This window comes from Numenius arquata, chromosome 5 (genome assembly GCF_964106895.1).
Source record: "Numenius arquata chromosome 5, bNumArq3.hap1.1, whole genome shotgun sequence".
NCBI lineage: Eukaryota > Metazoa > Chordata > Aves > Charadriiformes > Scolopacidae > Numenius > Numenius arquata.
The window spans coordinates 5,764,090-5,786,349 of NC_133580.1; the positions used below are offsets into that span (position 1 = coordinate 5,764,090).

The window sequence follows — 22,260 nt, forward strand, 5'->3', positions numbered from 1 at the left end:
GTACCCATAATACAGCACCCTCCAGGGAAAGCTGAACATCCCCTGCTGAGCTGGGCTTCCCTAGCCTGGGAAAGCCTCCAACCCCACCAGAGGCTTCAGATCTTCCCCAGGAGGAGGCCACCAGGCCACTCTGCCCTATGGCATAGAGAAAGTCTCACTACATCACCTTCTTTTTTATCTCTGTGGCTGAAGGAAGCTCAGCCTTTGCTGATCACACTATTTCAGGCAACCACAGCACCCATCATCGCTTGCAGCTGAGCTGCTCTTGTCCAGGCACATCCCCCCGCTTGCCAAAATGCCATCACCTTTCCCATCCTCTCCCCTGCTCCCCCCTCCCTGGGAAAAAAAAAAAAAAGGGAAAAAATAAAAAAAGTCCCCACTGCAAGCCAGCAGGGGTTAATGTTGTCAGCCATGACGTCAGGATCCCAATTTGCCCGGAGAGTCCCCCTCCCCATCCACAAACTCCCTCTCTCCTCCCCTCCTCTTGTGACTTTGCAATGAGCAGCAAAACTCCACAGGAGCTGCGGCAACAGCACTAGGGAGACATCCAGTCCTCCCTCAGAAAGCAGCGCTTTCCGCAGACAGGGATTTATTTATTTTCTACACATGTATATATGTATTTATTTATTTACTGGGCTGCATTTGTTTTTTCTTTTTTTAACCCTTTCAGAAAAGCCCCAAACCTTCCAAGCACCGAGCTTGAGATTTCCCTAAAATAAAAAAAAAAACAGCAGAGTGGGGTTGGGTTTCTTCCCCTTCCCCCTCGGAAAATAAAGAGGGAGGGGGCAGCAAGTAGGTAAAATCCAGAATAAAATCATATTGCTAGATAACTCACACCTCCCCCCTCACACACACACGCACACGCACACACACACTCTTTCTCCTCCTCCTCTTCTCTGAAGGTGGGTAGCAGGAGCCATGCAACATCTGCAGAACCGGATGGCAAAAGAGCAGGAGGAAAAATAATCCAAGTGGAGTGCTCAGGGGACACTGAGTTCTTTTTTTTCTTTTTCTTTTTTTTTGTTTTTTTTTTTTTCCTAATTTTTTCTTCTTCTCCTTCTTCTGCGTACCTGTGAGATTCGATTTCACATTTTGCTGAGCCCATTTTGGGGCATTTTATTTTTCTTTCTCTTGGGATTTTCTCCATTGCCAGAGGATGTCTCTTGTTGAGAGGATGCTGAAAGGAAGAAGAAACGAATTCTTTGACTGGCACTGAAGGAGGGGGGGGGATATTTTTCCCCCATATTTTTTAGTTTTTTCATCATTCTTTTTCTCTAGGAAATCATTAACTGGGGGGGGTTGGTTTCTTCTTTCCCTCCCCCCCATTTTTTGGAGGGGGATTTCAGAAGATCCATCCTTCTTTCCCCTCCCCTCCAAAGATTTTTTTTTCATCCTTCGTCTTTGTGGAAATGTGGACATTTCAGGCAGACAGATTGAGTGGAATTGTCTCTGCTTTAGCAGCTCTTTGTCTCGCCTGCTGTGCGCAAAGGTAAGGATTGCGATCCCAGGCTGCAGGGACAGGGGGGTTGATACAGGATTTGCTTGTTTTGTTTGGGGTTTTCTCCATCGATCCATATGTGGGAAAGGGGTGGGGGTTCTTTCCCCCAAATTGCTTCCCCTGCTGCCTGCTGTTGTTATTTCCCAGCCCGTGTCATTTTAGGGGGAGGATGGATGCTCATACATGAGATGTGGAGCAGGATCTCTGCAGACGGAACCCACCTCACAGCCCACTTGCAGCGCGTCGTCCCCCATCCCCATCCTCCCCCCTCCCCTCCTCCTTCCTCGTACGCGACCTGGGGGAAAATGGCAAAATGAAGCGTTTTGCTGGGGAACATGGTGACGGCAGGAGCCGACGGAGTGCATGGCACCGAGCTGTGTGCATACGCACCCGGCACAGGGCTGCCTTGGCCATGCCTGTGCCTGCACACACACACGGTACACACGCAGCCTCATCCGAGCGTGCTCTGCCTGTACCAAAGCCCCGGCTCTGCCGTGTTCGGGAGGCGATGCCTGCGCCTGTGCCTCCGCGCAGATTTATGGCATGTAACATAATCATCTGTGATCCATTCAGACACGTCCCTGCATGTGCGTGTGCCCGTTGGGGTGCACACACGTGTATCACAACACACCTACAGAGCACAGCACGCTTTACCTGCTCTGCCTGTAGCCATGTCAACGTTTGCACTGACACCCCGCATACTCAGGCTGCAGCTATTCCTAGTATATGCCTTGAGCATTCCGAGTGATCCAAGCAATCCAGGCATCCATCCAGCCTGGACAAGGTGCACGGAGCACACCTGTTTGCTCTCACACGGGCGTTTATCCACTGCCTTCACACACACGGGAGTTTATCCACTGCCTTCACACACACGGGAGTAGCGCTGCCTCCTCCTCCTCCTCTCCCTCCCTTCTCACACATGCGGACAGGTGGGTTTGTACCTCTGCGCTGAGGGCGTGCATGGAGCCTGCTGGGGAGGGAGCTGTGGCATTCCCTTGCTCAGCCGTCCACACCGAGCAGTGTGGCCCCGGCACACACATGCAGGTCCCCGCACAGGCTTGCAGATCTCTGTACACAAAGATTTATGTTCCCATAGTTATAAACATGCACATGCGCAGACTCCTGCCCACCTTACCCACACCATTCATGCATGGTTCCACTCTGTAGGGACACAGGCACAGACATGCTTAGTGTCCAAGCAAATGTGCAAAGAGCAATGCCCGTTTCCAAAGCCTTTGCTCAGACGTGTCCTTGCATGTGTGTTTATAGCTGGACCGATATTTGCCTATAGTCTGCACGTATATCCGTGCACACCTTGGAGACTAAACACTCTCCCATGTGCACATGCCTTCAGCTACTCCCACGCACCCCCGCCAGCAGCACGGTGCGCATATATGTAGATGCTTGGCTGCAAACGTAGTGTGTATGCAAAGCACACAGAGCCAGGGACACAGTATTCACAAATTCAGTTCACAGGCTGGATGTACGTGCTCCCTAAGCGGATGCAGACCCACATTTGCCAGGAATAGCGCTTACACGCAGCTGCTCGCCCACAGCTGGGCCAATGCACAACTTGCCTGTTCAGTGAGAGGGATGTGGTTTTTTGGATCAAAAGGAGCACAGAGAGGCAAGAGACTTTGCTCTCAATCATGATGCCAGTTTATGTCCTCACCAGGCCAACTTCTAGCTGGCAAGGAGGAAAAATCCCCTATATCCCTCTTCCCACTGTGCCCCTTTCTGCAGGGCCCCTGGAACATTGGTTACTGTCTCTGCCTCAATTTCCTTGCCTAAATTAAGAGGCTAACACTGCTTCCTGAGTTTATGTCCTGTGTGAAGCTAAACAGAAGTGTCTAATCCCTTGAGAAATACATAACGTCTATATTATGAATACAGAAATCTATAAATATGGAAATCTATGTACCTAGGAATGACCGTCTAGAGACGAACAAATGTTGGTGCACGCTGTTATTCCACAGTGAGCATATATACATAAGCATATTGCAAAACCGCACATACCTGCATAGAAATCCACAGGTTCAAGTGGACCTTGCAAGCCTAGACACAGTGTTCTGAAAATGTCCACCTGTGTGCACCTCTCCGGCCTTTTTACAGTGAATAAGGCAATGCAATGAAGAGCTGTACCCCTGTAAGGTGCATGCTCAGGAATGCAGCTCAGACACTCCCCCCACCCAGTACAAGTGCTGAATGGTTTGTCCATGCACCAAAGCTGGGCCTGGGAAGTGTTCTGCCTCACATTTGCACATCCCTCTTTGGTTGAGAAATCTCTGCACATACACAGACCGTGCATCCAGAGCCTTAACGCATGCCCAGGCACCCCAGTGGTCCCACATGCCTCCACCCACACCTATACAGAGAGTCTGGGCACCTGGGAACCCAGTCTCAGGCACCCACAAATTCCGGTTTCTGTGCTCCTGGATCAAATGTGTCCACAGCCCAGGGTCTCGTCATCACGCAGTGGGGCAAGATTTGCACGCACAGTCACCTCCACACAGGCCTGGATGTGGTCACACACATGCACACACATGTTTGTGCACGTTTCACAGCTGTACCCTTGAGCTCCAGTGCTTTCATGTGTCCGCACACCTGTGTGCACAGGCAGGGAGTCTGTACATCCTCTGTACAGTCAGAAGAGCGTGTGTGTCTGTGTGTCTGTGCGTGTGTGCAGACACACGGACGTGCCAGCGCAAACCCCAGTGTCCGGTGAGGCACGGAGCTGGCTGGCAGAAGTAGCGCGATGCTGCAGCTTTCCAGCTTGACTTGGATGGATGTGGGAGGCGGTGTTGACAGGGAGACATGCTGTTGTGGTGGGTGACTGCAAAGAGCAGCAGTTGTCACCGGCAGAGTCTCTATTCTCATGCAAAGCAGGGGACGAGGGTGGCACAGAGGCTGGGTTTTCAGGCAGAAAACCTATATACCCCGCAGCACTGAATAGGTTCAATATTTTTGGCATCCTCTGCTTTCTGGTTTCCCACCTTCAGTTTTGCTTTAGCTCTTGGGCTGTTATGAGAGGGAGTTTCCTTGTTGCTGAAATGGCTGGAGAAGCTGGATCAATGGTAGGGAGGACGGCTGCTCCCCTTTTGTGCAAATCAGAGGGTTGGGAGGGAAAGGATCGCTGCCCTGGCACAGAAAGCAAAAGATGGACTCTCCTTCCCTGTCTCTGTCTCTTAATTTGCGTTGCTAAGAAGTCACCGTGATGCTGTGTGACAGAAAATGAATTTTTACATGCCAAAGATCAGCCATATGTTAAGGCCATAGGAGAAAAGGAGCGTTGTTTTTTTTCCTTTACTTCAATAATACGAAGAAATACCTGGGTCATTGAGAGGCAGGGGTTGCGCTGGGATGTGTGACAGTGCAGGGCACCTGCTGGAGGGGGCACTTGTGTAGTGGGGACCTCAGCGTGTGACAAGTCCGTGCTGTGCGGCGTGAGAGCGGGAGCACACAGATCATTTCTGCCTCTCTGTGTGTGTGTCTGTGTGTGTGTGCACCCACCTATGGGCGGGAGACAGCGAGGTGCCCCAAGTGTCCAGGTTGGTGGCCAGGGAGAGGGTGTGTGTGGTGCCCATCTTGAGGGGTATACCAGTCCGTCAGGACTGCTGGGATGCAGGCAAGCACCAGGAGGGAATGCAGGGGGATGGAGTTTAGAGTACCCAGGAGTTGGGGTGAGCCGCAGAAGAGGAGCCAAAATAATTGCTAAGACCTCTGTACCACCCCCAAGGATGGCTTAGGACCCCTGGCAGCCCCCCTGGCCCCTGCAGGGTTTGTGTGCAAGCCAGGGGCCAAGAGCTGCACCAGGGACAGAAATTAGGAGTGAGGAAGGAAATGTGGAGTCTGTGCACATGGCTGGGGTGTCTGTAGGACACACAGGTGCTTTGGTGTCATGAGGCATGAGGGATGCTCTGGCAGTGCTGCCCAGCCAGGACCCCCTCCCGCAGGCGGCACATGAGATGACGAGGACTCTCTTCTTTTGTCTTTCAGCCCATCCACTGGGAATATTTCTGTGGTGAAAGAGATTGTGGACAAACTGCTGAAGGGCTATGACGTCCGCCTCAGGCCTGACTTTGGAGGTATGGTGATGGCCGGTCGCGGGGAGCAGAGCGCAGGGGGTGTCGCGTGTCTATGCTGCCGGCTCAGCTGCTCGTAACATGTACTGACCTCGCAAAATGCTCCCACCTGACTTCTCCCCCCTCCCTGTTTGATAACCCCATCTCCTTCTTGCCTTCTCCCTCACATTTCTTTTTTGCCTCCTGGTTCCCCCCTCCTCTCACCAGCTCCTCTCCTCCTGCCATAACCAATTTCTGCAGGCAGCTGGGGGGTTGTCCAAGGTGGGGCGTTTCTGAGGACATTTTGCTGGGACAGAGGCACTCTGCTTTTCCTCTACTTCAAAGTTTCCTCCATTGCGGATGACAGGTCACCCTCCTCCATGTCTGTTCCCAGTGCCGGATTTTTTAGCTCTTTTCCCTGCAGAGGGTTGGGGTGTCCTTTGGCAGGGCTGTCGGTCATTCTGCCAAATTGCCCCCCTCAGCAACAATATGGGATAAAATATTCCCTGGGGAGCTGCTGGCCTCGCTGCTTATTCAGTAGGAGATGTGAGGATCTGCAATTCCTCTCTAGGGTCCTGTGAGCAAAAAGGAGAATGGGAAGAGCCTTGGGTACCGTCATACTCCAGGGTACACTTGAGGTCCATTTGCTGGAGGTGAGCAGGCAATGGAATACCATAGCTGACCACACAGGGAGGGAGATTTGGAGGACTTCTGGCTACAGCCCGCTGAGCTTGGCTGTTTTCAGTTTCATTTTCTGGACAATGCTATTTCTTCCTCACAGTGAGATATGTGGGATTGGGGGATCTTCAGCCTATGACTGCTGGGAAGCACGTTCGTGCTTGTGCTCTCGAGGGGGAGAGATGCTAGGGCCAAGTCCATGGTGATACATGAGAGGAGTTTCCTCCAAAAGGGTCCAGAGTTCCTTGAAGATGGGGGTGGGTGAAAATCCCCACTGATTTCATCAGGTTTTGAAGTCACCTCAGTGTATTCCAGTTTCCCGTGACCCCATGAATGAACCCATTTCTCCCTGAAATCTCTGGTTTCCTTGCACCTCACCCAAACCTGCCCCCATCCACTCACTGCCCCTTTACCTTTGGCAGAGACTGCCTTCCCTGCCTGCACTCGCTGTCCCCACCGTCACCACCGCACTCTCCCCCGGTGTGGAGCAGGGGTTTCAGGCAGCAACACCAAGTGGAAGCATCAAGCTTCCTCACGGAATAGAGAGGAGTGGAGGAGATTCTCATCCCTCCATAGTGCACAGGTCACTTCAGTGCAGTGGGGAATGCTTCGGGGAAGTTTGCAGCGCTCTGCAAAGAAACAGAGGTTCCCCCTCTCCCATCTCTCCCTTAAACATGGATTTGATTTAAAGGCTGTGTCTGGGAAACATGAAATGTCCCTTTTAGCTGACCAGCCCCAGCCACAGGAATTGGTGCAGTCACATTTTATGAGGGGAAGAACTGCAGGTACAACATAAAAACTGCAAGAAAACCATCTTGTAAGCCATTGAGATGATTATGATACAGTAAAACAGTAGGTGATCTGGCTCCGCGGAGGATCAGAGCAGAGGGGTGCTGCGGGCAGTGGTGGGGCTGGAGGTCCAGCAGCCCAGGTCCATTTCAGAGCCTGTGTACTCTGATGCCAGGTCCCAAGGGCATCCAGCCACCCACCCTCCCCTCCCCAGGACATGGACTACTCCTTCTTTCAGCCTGGGCAAGGCGACGTGGGGCTCGGTGCAGGCAGTGCTGCTGATCCTGCCAGGTCTGTGCGGTGCATGGGCTTGGCTTGGCAGACACTGCGTCCTTCCTGACTGTAAAATGGATGGTTTTGGGGCAACCATTGCGTTTCATTTGATTTTACTCTGAATTCCCAAAGTACAAACTGCATTTCCCTCACTGAAGAAGAGAAATAGAAAGAACCCTCTTTCCTGCACTGTTGCCTTTCACCCTTTCTTGTCCTTTGCTCTGCTCGTGAGTGCAACATCCCGGGTGACAGGACCAGATACGGTGCCTTTGGTGCTCAGTCTGCAGGGATACCCTCAGCATGTCTGGTCCCCTCCCCCTGAGGATAAGCTTATCTGGACAAAATTTCCCCTGCAGCATGTACAGATGAAGGAAGGGTGGGCTGAGAGGTGAGTCTGAAAGCTGGAGATCATTAGCATTACAAGCCCAGGGGAACAGGTTGGAAGTTTCCTTGCATCACTGCTGTCCCCAGAGCTCACCAGTTCTCTGAGATTTTGGGCCAAATCCATTCCTGGGACAAATCCATTCCTGGGACAAATCCAGTGGGATCATGCCAGTGTGTGTCTAACCCTTTGTGGCTTCTAGTTCATCCACAGCCCTGCTGTGGAGAAAGCAAAGTTCCCCCCAATAAATTGTGTGCAGCTGGAAAAGGCACGCTTTGGGCAAAGCCCTGGAAGCGTTGTGTATGCAGACCTGGCATTTCTCAGGGACGCGTGGGACTGGACTGAACCCCAATCCCAGCACCCAGAGGACTGGGCTGTTCTCCAGGACACTGCCCTGCAGCCCACCTCATGCTCCACTTGGACCATTCTGCCACCCCTCAGCTGCCTTCCAGCTGGGCAAGACGGGTGTAAGCCATCTCTTCTAGGGGACGTGATCACTCCAATCATTTGTGCTTTGACCCCGGGAAGACCAGTTAGGATGAGCTGCAACTAGCCAAAACAGCATCTTGGAGGGGTGGCAGGTCCTGCTTAGAGCCATCTGCCCTGGAGGAACAGCGTGGGGCTGTCTTGGGGCTGGCCCAGCAGTGACCAAGAGGTCTGGCTGGAGAGGCAGGAGAAGTGGACAGGACAGGAGCAAAGCAGGTACCGCTCAAGTTTCCTGTGAGCCAGGCTGAGCTGCTCCAGAGCGCACCTTTCTGAGCCAGAGCTCTCGGCCCTCTGCAGCTCAAGGATGAGGACATTGAGGGCAGGAAGATTAGAGCAGCCGGTGATGGGCATCCCAGAGGTGCAGGCAGAGAAAGGTCCTTCTCAGACAGATTGCCATGTGAGAAATACAACCCACAAAAGCGATAAACCAGGCTGCCCTCCCTTCCCACCTTCTCTGCTCTTTCCCTGCTCACTTTCCCCATCTCTTCCTCCTACCAGAGCGTTATTTCCTTCTTGCCATCCTTCCCCCATGTCAGTGCCTGGTGGCAATCACCCCTGCACTGTCCACAACCTGCTCAGCGCTGCAGGCAGGGCACCACCTCCACATCCTGGGATGCCTCCTCCATGCACCTACTGTTGGTGCCCCCAGAGCAGGGGGGAGTTGGGGACCTCCGGGTGCAGAGGCACTGGAAGAGCCTGTTCCCATGGACCATTTGTGATCCTTGCTATGGTGAGGAAGACCTTGCACTTGTCAACCTTTCTAAGAGAGCCAGTGCTCACATGGCACAGCAGCCCCAGGCTACCCTCTTCATCCCAGCATCCCCACCGTCCCCAGGATGTGGTGCTTCAATGGCTCCAAATGTAACTCACGGCTCCCCAGTCCTCTTTTTTTTTGAGAGAGAAAGAGAACTCCGACTAATGCCAAAAGGAGGACAGGCCTGCTGGGGATTGCAGTTCACTTTTTAATTTTGAGATGCCTCGTTAGCTCTGGGCCGAGCTGAGTGGCTGAGAAGCGTCAGCCACTCACTCTCCTCCCCTCTCCCCCACCCCCTTGGAAACCCATTAGGCCGATGAGCAGGTCGGCTCTCAGGGGTGGTGTTGTGGCAATGAGTGTGTCTTGCTCATCTGGGGAGCTGGGCTGGATGGAGGGACACACAGGAGAAAGTAAGAAAGTTGGATCCATGTGGAGCTGATGGGAAAATCCGGGAGCAACTCCTCCAGAACTCCAACCCGGGTCAGCAGGGGCAGTCCAAAGAGGTCAGGCACCAGGTGAGGTGGAGTGGAAGGGCTGGTGTTGAAGGGCCAGCAGGTACATCAGTCCTCAAGGCACACATGATAAACCCTTCCAGCCTTTGGAGGCCGGGACAATCCCTTCTTACTTCTCAGCCACAGTCCCCCAAGCCCTAGAGCAGGACACAAGTTTGGAGAGATGTGGGACAGTGGAAGGGTGGGACATGTAGGACCACAAAACCCAGTTTTCATGGGCTGAGCAAGGAGATGGCCTGGGACTGAACGGAGAGGGGGTTATTGCAAAGTGGGTCTAAGGAGTTTGGCTAGAATTGTGGTGGGAATCTGGACCAGCCTTGGAGGAGGGATCTGCAGGGTAGGAGGAAGATCCAGCCAGGGCTCTTGGGCTGCTGAAGAGGAAGATCTCTGTCCTGGTACTGAAGATCAGCAACGATGCAGGGTGAGGTCTTTTGGCAGGGTGTGCCGAGGAGCCCACTCAGCTCTGGGAACAGGGCAGCGTATCTCACAGGGAGATCAAATCGCAGGTGGGTGTCATCCAGCCAGCCCTGGCCTGGGGGATGGACAGTATGGGGGGACAACGTTCGGTGGGTATTTTGCCAGCCAGGCCAGAGTGAGGCAAGCAGGCTGCTCATGATTTAGGACTGGATGAGCAGGGGATGCTGCAGATCAGGTCTGGGAAGCATTGCAGTGCCACGGGAGCTTTCAGAGCAGCACCCTGGTTCTTGTAAGTGCTCTTAGGCACTTACTTTCAGAAGCATTAGTTCCATAGGAGAAAAAAAAAAAAAAAGAAAGAAAAAAAAGAAAGCAAATGAAGACTGTACTGCCCCAGGGTAGAGAAGGCAATGAAGGAATGGCAGGAGGATCCCACTTTAGCTCAGTGACTCAGCTGCTCTCTGTTGGTGCAACATTTCCAACCCAAAACTTTGCAAGTTTCAAGCAGACGGCTCTGCTTCCCAGGAGCGGGTGGAAAGGGGACCCTTTAAGGCTTACCAACATCATTTACAGGTCTTGTTAGTCAAAAGGAAGGTGAGGGCATTCTCCGCTCCTTGCCCCCAGCGCACCTAGATTGCAGGGTCCCTAGTGTTTCTCCTTCCTGGGTGGTGTGCGCATTTGCACAGTGTCTGAGAATGCCTGTGAAAAAGGAATGATCAGGAACCCCTGAGGATTACACAGTAAATCCTATGTTTCCATGCCTGTGGATTGGGCAGCTTTCCCTGCCCCATTTTAAATTCAAACTTTCCTAAGGAGAATTAGTGCTTTGGGGCTTTTGGACTGAAAGAAGCCTGTGACCTGCTCCTCATCTGCTCTGCGGCAAGGACCTGGCTTCCCAGCTCTCGTCACCCTCACCCAGTCTCACCTCTCTCCTTTGACACCCAAACCCCTCCTTAGCTGCAATATCTTGGCCTCTTTCCTTTTTCTCCCCTGCCCCTCTTGCCCTCAGCTCCTCTGCTCCATCACACCTGCACCCTCCTGGGGACCCAGCTTGCCCCCACGTCATGCTTGTTCCTCTGCATTTCTTCTTCAAAGGACACTCCAAATTCAGCGGACCTCGGGATTAAATCCTCAGCCCTTCCCTGCGTAACAGCATCACTGGAAACCCAGAATTGTAAAAAATAAATGATTGCTGATGCATAAAGTGTTGCAGTGAAGCGTCGTCAGTAGTTCAGGGCTCCGAAACTGGTGGGGCTGGCAGGCTGAGGGGCCACCTTGGCTGGCACGAATGCGGCAGGAAATGGAGGGGCTTCTGAGCCCGGGCCCACCAGCCCTGTGTGGCTGGGAAATAGCAGGTGTCAGTGGTCCTGAACTGGAAGGAATGGCAATTTGGTTTCTTGCGTAGTCAAGGCTGATGGTATTGCACATTGTTAAGGCTTCCCGAAAATGTCCCTGTTTTCTACTGCGTGTAAGGTTCAGCCACAGTGGTTGTGTTTTTTCCATGCAGTGAGCTTGCTTTGACTTTTCAAAGGGGAGGGGGGAAATTTTAGGCAAAATGATTCAGAAATTTCTGAGAACGAGCTGAGGCACGTACGTGCTGGGGTTTTTTCCTCTCCTAAAATGTTGGGAGGTGAAACTGGCAGCATCTCCAGCAGGGCTGGCCCAGGTGCCCACGTAGCAGGCGAGCACCCAGGGCCACCAGCGACCTGGCTGGCACAAGCACCATGTCCCCATCCCCTCCTGTGCCGGTGCAGCATCCTAGGGTGGTGATGCTGGTGCAGCATCCCAGGGTGGTGCAGCATCCCAGGGTGGTGGTGCTGCTGCAGAAGGGCCAGAGAAGGGGACAGGCCTGTGGGGGTCAATGCTGGTCCTGGCTACCTGCCCTGGGGGCAGCAGGAGCTGCAAACATACCTTTCTAGGGCATAGTCCTCAGCTCTCCAGCTCTCTTCTCCTCTGAATCTGTGGCAAAAATGTTTAAATCTCAGAGCAGCCAGATTCAATTTTCCCTACGCTTTTGAGATGCCTTGAGCCAACTGTTTTGCATGCTTTGGGGCAGGGAATTGAGACTTAGCAGGAAGGCACTCCTCCCGTCAGTGCTGCCATCTCCTTCACTGTCTGCAGGAGAAATTGCCTAAAGCTGGACACAGGGTTAACCTGAAATGCTGCACTTCACAGAGACCTTGCTACAGTACGAAATATCACCCTTCCTTCCCTACATCCAGGTAGGGCTAAGCAGCAGCTCTGGATTCGAAAGCAGAGGGGTGGAGGAAAGGAGTAAACTGAGGAAGGAGAGGCAAGACCTCTCTGGAGATGTCTGCAAACCCCAGTGTCACCTGGGGCCAAAGAAGAGGTAGATATGCCACCACAGCTGCCAGTAGTCCCACTTTCCTTCCTGAGAAAAGAGTGTTAAGAAAAGGATGTTCTTGGTCAGTAAAACTGGCTGCAGCTGTGCAGCACCCACTTCCTCCCCCATTTACATGACTTCTGGCTCCAGACCATGGGTCACATCCTCTCTAGGGCAAATCCAGAAGGAAGATGACAACCTCCTGCTGTTGTGTCTTACTTCATTAACTGAAGCGGCAGGAAATGAAAGGATCCAGTCCTTCTTGGGACATATGTGGATGTTAACACATTGCCACATGACGGAATTTCTATTTTTTTCACTTTGCTCTTTTTATAGGAAATACATGCTGTGAAAAGGACTTTGAGGCTGTAAAGTCAGACACTCAGGGCTTCAGAAATGCCAGAGTTGGGGTTGCTCCCTGGAGCTGTATTTGGTCCCCTTCTGAGGGTGCATTAGGAGGCAAGGTCCAACAGTTGCTTCCTCCTGAACACCTCTACAGAGCACACAAGAGATGCCATTTACACGCGGCGCTGATCTTTCTTGTTCCCTTCATTCAAGAAGGGGACAGGCTGGGAGTGTGACAGTGGGGAGTAACTGAGGTGGTCAAGGCAGGTGATTAGGACAGGTTGAGCCAAACCAGAGTGAGATGCACATCTGATGCAAAGCCTGGGACTGAGCAGGCAAAGACCATCTTGGGCTTATGCTTTCTTGGCTGCTCTGTATTCAGAACTGCTATTAACACAGAATTAGCTGTTTTTATAACTGTTGTCAAACACACCAGTACAGCATAAACCTGTTCACACCTCCCCTTCGAGGAGTCAAAAGTATCCTCTGCTGTGGGGTGCCCAGCCAAAATACCTGATTTCCCAGAATTCTTAGCAGCATTATAGTCAGCACAGAGCACGTTCAGCGCACAGCTCCTATTGATTTCAGCCACAGCTGTGAGTGCTCAGCCCCAGTGCCCCAAGAGAGACACACACAGAGTTCATGAAAACCTGTGAGGTTTAGGTGACTTGCATAGGAAGGAACACGTAGGAACCCCTTGTGTTACATCCAGTTGTGGAGAACAGGACTCAGTTACACAAATATCTTTCCTTTCCTGGATGCCTCCCCCTCACTCACCGCATGGGTATCAGCTTCTTCAGCAAATCAGGCAGGGACCCCACTGTCAGCACTATCCTCCGGTATATAATCCTGCGTCATCCTCAGAGCAAATCTATCCTCTATCGAACAAGGAAAAGGAATGAACAAAGATGCTGTGGACTCTTTAATTAAGAACTGGATCCATAACATCCATTCAGCAGTGGGCATCCTTCCACCTGTCTTTCATCCATTTCGTTTTTGCCTGCATTTTTTTGAGTGCAATAATATTTTAGAATATTAGACCAGACCCTTCTTCCAGGGTGACAGAGCTTGTGAACTTCTTGCTGCATGTTGGACATATTTGTGCATTCATCTGTGGCCCCACGAGATCCTTATTATCCTCCCTTACAGACAGGAAGCTCTGAGAGAATGTGGTGGAGGGAGTTTTGGGTGGTGTGATGAAGACAATTGGTGACATGAAGATGAGTTCCCCCGAATCTCAGCCCAGAGTCAAATTGGACTCAGGTTTCTGAGCAATCTGTGTGCCTGCCCTAGAGCTGTGCTTGGTAATACCAAGCATAGTTTTATGGATTTGGTATCTGGTGGAGGACATGAAGTCTTGCTGTCGTTCATTAAACGACTATACTTTCACAGAAACTGGAGGAGATGTTGATTATCGTGTCTGTGCCAAATCCCATGTAGGAGAATTGCATCCGGTTGCCCTTCTCCTTCCTTTTCACCCTTGGCTGGTGCAGCCTTTTGCTGCTTCTCCACACCACCCTGACACAGCCGCTTTCCAGCACTGCTGGAGCTGATCCATGGTAGTGTGCTGTGGCTAACGAGGGGCTCTGAGACATCTCTCTAAAAGAAAAATGTCATCATCATTTTAACAAAGCATTTATTCTGTGAATTTTGCCTCTTTTCTTAGTCATAGATTTTTTTATGACTAAATACAATGCATTCAAGTTATTGATTAACAGAATCATTCCAATACTTCTTAACTAATTAACTGATTAAAAGCAGATTGTTGTTTATAGCCAGTCTGGTGGATGTTTGCCATCTCACCTGGACCCGTCTTCCTCCTTGACTAACATCTACATAACACTCACCGTTTCAGAGACTATTCCTGCTGGTAAACTTGCCTTCAAGGGACTGCCACCGAAAGCAAAATGTAAAAAGAGTGCAAAACCCATTAGTACAAGTCCTTTTGATTACTCAAAATATATTCTCACAGCCCTAGAGCTGTTCATCAGAGCAGCTTTACATATCTGCATTGTTCGTTTCCTAAGACTCCCAATATCCCAGTTAGGCAGAAAATGTTTTTAACCCACATAGCACGAAATATAAAAGGCAAGGGATGTGCTGTAGTTTTACTGCTACATGAAAAACAGACTGTGTGTGCATGTCACTTTTCTCACCTATGTCTGGTTCAAAGGGAAAAAAAAGTTGGAGGCTACTAAAGTGTCAGGCTGAACTGATGTAATGCGGTTCCTCAGCAGTAGTGACAGCATTTGGTGCGGAAGTCTGTAAGATCCATTCTTGCAGATAGCCCTTGGTGGCGTTCGTTAAATGTCTATTTATATCTTGATATTTCATGTGAAATATCATGCACTTGTTAAAACATGACTAGAAACATGGACAAGACAAATGATGTGCCTAATGATGGCACAAAGCCCATTAAAGGAGTTCACATCACATACGTGTGAAAGAGAAATGTTGTACAGTGGAGCCCTATGGCATGAGCAGATCTGTCAAATAAACAGGTGTTCTGGAAATCCAGTGATTGATCCTGTTCCCATTAAACGGAAAGAAACAGAGCTCTTCCCCTCAGCCCTTCCTCCCAGGCTGCAGGAGCACCACTGTTTGCTTTAAATAGGGTATGAATTCCAGGCTGGTTTGGAGAACAGTGATCATGAGTTCCTATAGGCTATTCTTCTGGTTTTGGCACTTATCCTTGGTTCTGTGTCAGAGCTAAAAACTCTTTTTCTTCTCTGATCTTTCTCCCCTCCCTTTCCTGCTTCTCCTGCTCTTTGCAGTCCTGCAGAAATAGTACTGTTAAGTAATTGTGCACTTATAGATGTCTGTACTTGTGACAGGAGTGAGCCTCAGCCAAACCTACCATGGCTTGAATTTCCCTCCCTAGACCTCAGGACCTCTTACTGCAAGTCTATGATGGCTCCGAGTAGAGTTATAGTTGGAAAAGAGCCTCTGTAAAAATTACATCTTGTTGTTCCATATTTATTCTCCCTCAGTGGTTTCCATGTCAAATTTGCTCAGTTTACCAGTCAAAACAAGATATTTCTACCTGCCAGCTCTGCCAGCTCAGCCTGGGCTCTGGAAATCAAGCTGTGCTCTCTGCTCTGGACATCATCACCAGCCAAAAAGGATTCTTGAATCAGGGCTGAGCTGGATGTGATTTTGATTATGCATGAATATAATTTGTTCTCAGGTAGTATTACGGGCTCTGTGTGACAGATAGCAGCGAGGCTTCTGTGCTGTACAAACATCGACTAACAGATCTTCCCCAGCCTGTGGGATGATGGGTCACCACTAGGTCCATTTTACATGCAGGGAACACCAAGAGGGAGCAGCTTGTTGGGGACGACACAGAAAACCCGTGGCAGCACAAGGAATAGCACTGGGAAGTTCTGCTTCCTGCTATTGCTCTTTGTTCACGAGAACAGACTTGAGCACCTTCAGTGCTCTGGTCCACTGCTTGGTCACCAAACTGTGACCTTTCCTTCCACTGCGGTAGCCTGTGAAATCCCCAAAGAGAGTGGGCAGGTGGTCCCACTTCTTGCTGCAGAGAAATGGAAGGGATACAGCCATAGGAAAAGCTCTCACATGCAATAGACATTAATTTTTTTTTCACAAATAGTTCCCCTTCTGGTTGATGGAGCAGGAGGGCATTCCCCACCATCCTTTTCAGAAAAAAAAAAATTATCATTGGCTGAATATATCAAAAAAATTTTATGTGGCAGATAATATATTCACTGTGTATGATCATGTCATATAGTAGAAAAAGTGGGAAGGGTGTCCTGGCTATTGCACCTTCCAACTTTCACTCTTCTTGTTCTTCTGTGATAAATCTCACCGCGGGCTGTCAGCAAGAAGGGACACCAGAACCTTCCCTGCCCCAGTGTGAGACTCTACTCTTTGAGCCTACAGGGTCATTTCAGCCACTGAAAGTCATTTTAGTGGCTTTCATCTACTACACAGACCAACCCCTGCCAAGAGCAATGACGTTCCTCTTCCACAGGTCATAACAGCAGCTGTGTGGCAGAAGCAGGATGGGTTTTCTGATCAGGACATCTTTCCAAACACATCTCCTCAGCTACCAGGCAGCTTCCTGGTGTTCTTCTTGTTCTTTTCTTACACATTGGCCACAGTGAGATAATCCACCTGAGGGCTGCTTTCTTTAAGGAGCTTTGCATTACTGACACCACAGCAGATGACTCCTCCAGGTTGGGGGAAGCTTGTGTCACAGGAAAGGACAGGTTTGGGGGCTGCCCTGGTCAGTTCAGCAGGGAATATGTAAAGAAGTAGGCTACCCAGTGCAGGTGGAAAAGCTCTGGGTGTAACAGCAGAGGCCGTTGCACCAGGAGAGGAGGCCACCCAGGTTATGGGTGGGAGCTTACTGGTGGGTCATTGTCACTGGAAGAAGGAAACTCCAGCTGGGGAGAAGGTTTGGGCCTCTGCTGGCCTCTGGGGAAGGGTCTCAGCTTGGTAGAAAATTTTTGGAAGTGAGGAACAGGGTAGGCTATGAACTGAGTTTTTCTTCTTATCCTCCTTTCAGAGCAAAAATAGAACATTCATCACAAGTTCCCCTACATGTTTTCCTTCCCTATTGCACACTAGTTCCTTGCTAGTGTTTGAAGCTAGAGAAAAAAATTTGATGAGTGCTCAAGTTAATAATGCGTGATTATTATGTTGATGAATTGCTGGAGATTAATATATATGTAAAAGCTCTACAAGATTCGCTCATCCATGCATCCTGAGTGAAAGCAATTATTTTGGTGAACAAATGGCAGTTAGTTCTATCTCTTAATAAGAGGTGCTGGGGTAAAACGTAACCTGGTAACTTTTGTCCTGCTGAATTTCCAGGACACTTTCGCAAACCGATCATTACTGAAATGATGGAAACACCAGCACAGGGGTCAATCTTTCAAAAGTGACAAATTCACAAACTTGTAAGATTTTCTGTGTCTTGAGACTGTGAAGAAAAAACAGAACAACCCGAACAAGGCACGTCCAAGAGGCTCAAAAACTGTGCGATGAAAACATACAATCCCACGTATAACATCTGGAAGGGGGAGGCTTGTTTGTATGTGTGCTGTGCTTCTCATGATTTCTAATCCAAACTCATGATTTTAATGTGAATGTCATGATATTTTCACGCCTGACTCACTCCTTTTTTTCAATACTTGCACTGTAAATTGCCCTGGCTGTCACTGAGCATAAGCCTTGGGCACTGTGTGACCCCAAAGCTCTGCCTCCAAGCCCTTCATAGGGTAAGGGAAGGATTGGGTGCTCAGTATGGGGAGGTGGTGGTGGGAGGCATCTGAAGCCAGCATTAACAAAAACCCTAATAACAGGCTCTGTTGGGAAGGATCAGGTGGGCACCACGAAAGGGCTATATCTCCACAAAGGACGTGATAGAAGTAACAGAAAGGAGTGACCTTCTCTCCCTTGGAGAATCCAGCCACTGACTTTGCGCTGTGTTAGAGGAAGAAGGACCATGTCCAGCACCATCAAAAAAATAACCTCATGGAGGTATGGCAAGGGGGCCACAGGAGGGCTATCCTCTACTGCTCCTGCATGTCCCATCCCTGATTTCAATATTTGTGCAAGTTTAGTGTGTCCTGACCCCAGCCATCTTCTTTCTTCTCTTTTTTCCCCGCATGCTGTGCGTGTCCGGCTGGATTCAATCCAGGAGTTAGGTTCTGTGGTATTCTTTAAAGACAAGAGTCCGTAAACAGTGATGAGGAGGTGTGACTAACTCATTAAAAATTGAAAACAGGAGAAAAAAAAGGAAAACACCTTCTTCTTGTCACTTTGATAAAAATGACAAGTCCAGATATTTTGTTGTTGTTACAAATACTTCCAAGACAGAGTAATGGATTTGATATGAACGGAGAAGCTTGTGTTAACCCATTTAAATTAATTTTGTTCGGCTCATTTTCAGCTAAGGGGATTAGATGGCTCAGGATTTGGTAATGTGTGAGAGTGTTTTCCCAGACAGGTCACATACTCAAGTACAGGCCAGGTCTGCAGTTGTTTGGGGGATGATACTTCCAGTGCACGTAAGAGAGATGCTCCTCCATGTAGCAGACATGTATTGGTAATGTGCCAGAAAAGCCCAGCACTAAAAAGGTGGGTCAGGACCTTTGTGCCCTGGGTGAGGAGATGAGAAGTGAGACAGACTGATGGGTAACATGGGAGAAATTTCCACAGCTGCCAGCTGGGATGTAGGAAAAATTACTAAGTGGCCTCACCTGCCTGCCATCCTGGCAGCTCCACCTGATGGGAATGGAGGTTGCATCCCATATCAGTCTCCTGCAAGCGCTGGGATGGGATGAGGTGAGATGGGATGTCCCACATATAGCATCACCCCTGGCATTAGGAACTATTTAGCTGTAGGTAGGAGGAAGGTGCTGTTGTTTTCCTGGGTAGTTTGCTGTACTCCTACCTCTTGGGCTCCTGCAAGGAGTGTCTTGGTGCTGTGGGAGTTACAAAAATAGGGGTTCAGCCCTAATACTGCTTAAAAATCTATGTACCTGTGTGGACCTTATAGCACTGGAGCTTGTGCAATAATCCAACATTTTGGGATATAAAGAGTGTTTTCCAGGCTATGAGGGGGCCCTGGGAGTGGGTCTGCTTTGAGAATAACCTGGTGAGATGGATATGGGGCAGGAAGGGGCAGTTGTGTGCGCTGAGGCTTGTGGTGAGTGTGCTCTGGTAGAAAGCTGTAGCGACCTGATTAAATACCGTCTCCCTTTTGCACATTTACCTATGGGGTTGAAAATGCTTAAAGTCTATATGCAACCCTTTCTGAAGATCTGCCTTCTTTGTGCCTTCAAAAGCAGTGTGGCAGGCAGTGGGCTAGGAAATGAGGAACAGCAGGGTCCCAAAGGCTTCTGAGTCCGCCTGAGCTGGGGAAGCGGTAGCTCTGGGAGTCCAGAAAATTGCCTGGGCTGGCTGTGAGGAGATGGAGCAAAAGTGAGCTCTGAGGGCCTGAGTGAAATCAAGAGGGCTGGACTCCTTCCAAGTCCCCCACAGCTTCCCAGGCAGGCAGAGCTGTGCCCCACAGCTGCAATGGCAGGGCCCGCAAGGGAGGTGCGTTTGCCTGCCAGGATCTTGACAGAGGTAGGAGGGAAGTCTTCTCAGGTGGAGAAATGTGGGGGTGGCTGATCAGTGTGGGTCTGATGCTTCAAATTGCTGCTGGGGAAAAAAATGCCTGGCTTGTGTTCATCTGCTGTCAGTCTATAATACATGCTTGCTCGGGAAGCCCTGTTGCCCTCCTATTACTACTCTTGGTGGAGAGTAAGAGTCGAAGGGATCTTGGGTGCTCGGTGCCTCTGCTTTTCCCAGGGTTAGCTCACTGTAATTGAGGGAAATGCAATGCTTCATGGAAGTCCCCTGCTCTGCAGGGAGAGATGTGAAAGAAAACACAAAATGTGTGCCCTGCAGGCTGCAAAGCCAGGGAGCTGGTCTGTGTGGAGGACACAGGGAGGAATGTCCCTGGAAGGGGAGGGCAGGTGATCAGTCTTTGCTCTAGCAGCCCTGTGCACCGGAAGGTCAGGGCATTCCTGCATCTCCTGATGGTCAGATCTGGATCTGCCTTCTGCAACCACCCTGCTCTCACATGGAAAATGATGGTTGAGGCAGCCCTGAAGGGTGAACTGGCTGTGGTCTGAGCTGGGTGTTGCCTACTTCAAGGAATGGGTGGTAGTTGGGAGTTGGTGTTCATTGTAATGTTATTCTTAAAAAGACTTGATTGCTTGGGATCCACTGGTGGTGCGAAGTTGATAATGATCAGGTCTGGTAAGGTGATGCAGTTGTGTATGTTTGTAAATGAGAACAAATATGTAGTTTGTTAAACCTGGGAACTTATTTTCCTCTCACTTTGCTGTAACCTTACCCAGTGTGCACTACCCAGGCAAGAGATATGCATATGAAAGGCTTTGGGAGACTATCTTCATCACTGAGGATGAAACAGCTTTAAAAATTTGTCTCCTGAATATTGACTTAGGCCTCTCCCTAGGACAGATTCTGAGTAGTCAGTTGTTTTTCTTAATGCTGAAAGCCCCGTGTGTGTGTGTACAGGTGCTTTGCTGAACTGAGTCCACCAGTAGTACAGACGCTGTAAGGGTTGGTGTCTACTCTTGTTCCATTTTTAAGCCTGTACATTTGAGACCTTGTTTTTATTCAGCTTGGGTAGCTGTCTACCAACATCTTTTAAAATCAACCTTGATTTAGCTTCCTCTGTAATCCTTCAATACCTCTGGGACAACCTTTACACTGTTTTTGCAGCCAGTTGATTGTTCTCTCTCACTTCCAAATTTCCATGGGATATTTGCAATATCCCACTCTAATACCTACTAATCCATTAAAAATACCCACGAGATAGATTAGGTAATCCATTGTGCCTCACAGATTGTGCTCCTTAGCTCTCTGCTTTCCCTAGAACAGTCACAGAATGAGTGCTGTACATCTGCATCGGGAAAGCATTGTTCCTCCAAAAGGATCCCTCAGCACTGGCTCACAAGCAGGCACAGCTTGTGTGAGAAAATCTTCTTTATCTATTCAGATCTACAGGGACAGCTTCTTTTGACGACATGCTGGAAATGTGGCTGCTGTTATCAAGGTTAACCTGTGTGTTTGCAAAGAACATCGCAGGATAGCAGCTTTTGAGTGGTCAGTTCTGCCTGCTCTGCAAGTGCTGTGTCTCTTGGCTCCTTGCTGAAGAATTGGCCTCATTGCTTGCTTGGAGGAAAGCAAGTCTCATACTGAAGCTCTTGATTTGTTCAGTCTTTGGAGTTTCCAAAGGTCTTCTCAAGAGCTATGCTATGGTTGTATTCTTCCTTAGATGTTCCATCAAACCTGCGTGCTGTCCTTGATATCACCATCTTGGTGAGAGCTTGTTCCAGCTTTTCATTTCTTTGGGAAATCCCTAGTATTCCCTCTTCTTAAATGAAGAGTGCAAACTCAGTCATCTGACTGGACGCAGTGAAAAGCCAGGCAGAATGGTACAGGCCGGAAATCCTCGTTAGCCTCCTTGCACAGGGTATTGCTGTGTCTGGTCTGAAGTGGATGGATGGCAAGCCTAGCAAGGTTAGGCACAATCTTGTTCTGTGTGCAGGTTCAGCAGCTTAAAAAGTGCCAAGCATTCCCTAAAGAAATATGGCAAAATGCAGGAAACCTGTCAGGCAGAAGAAACTGTTTTCTGCCAGACCTACTTGGAGACTACCTGCAACCTCCATGAGAATCAGTGGTGGTAGATACCATCCCTGCCCCTGCAGGACAATGAATCCACGGGGAATTAGCAGGCATTGACAGCCCCAGATATTCTGGAGACCAGGGCCCTGACTTTCAGCTCAAAAATACCATGCTTGCTTCATGTGAAATAGGTTCCTCAGCAGCAGCAGCAAGTCCCTCATACTCGCTGTTCCCCCGCAGGCAAGAAGGCAATGTCATACTTGCTGATTTGCCACGAGACCATCTCTCTTTCTGGTAATGTACAGTGGTGGCCAAAAGCATAATGTCATGGCATGCTTTGCTCTTTTAAATCTGACAGATGTCATGGAATGACCTGCTAAGGGTAGGGGAAAAGCTTTGATATCAGCCTCCAAATGTGTTTGTTCCAAATCGTAATGCTGAGCCTGCCGAGCTTAGTGCACAGCATTGGCTGCTGGTGGGGGAGAGGTCATGGAAGTAAGAGTAAAAAACCAAATGGAAAAAGGGTTGGAGAGTGTTTACTGTGTAT

General features: G+C 49.8%; 1 protein-coding gene across 2 annotated transcripts in view; it reads left to right on the top strand.

Annotated features, from left to right (window-relative positions):
• The first annotated feature begins 1,409 nt into the window (after window positions 1-1,409).
• LOC141464325 (gamma-aminobutyric acid receptor subunit beta-4) overlaps window positions 1,410-22,260 on the top strand; it is a 73,413-nt gene continuing 52,562 nt past the window's right edge. For both annotated transcript variants that reach the window (XM_074147153.1, XM_074147155.1), the window contains exons 1-2: window positions 1,410-1,489; window positions 5,495-5,583. In XM_074147153.1, the coding sequence (XP_074003254.1) occupies window positions 1,410-1,489; window positions 5,495-5,583 (169 nt within the window). The remainder of the gene's footprint in view (window positions 1,490-5,494; window positions 5,584-22,260) is intronic.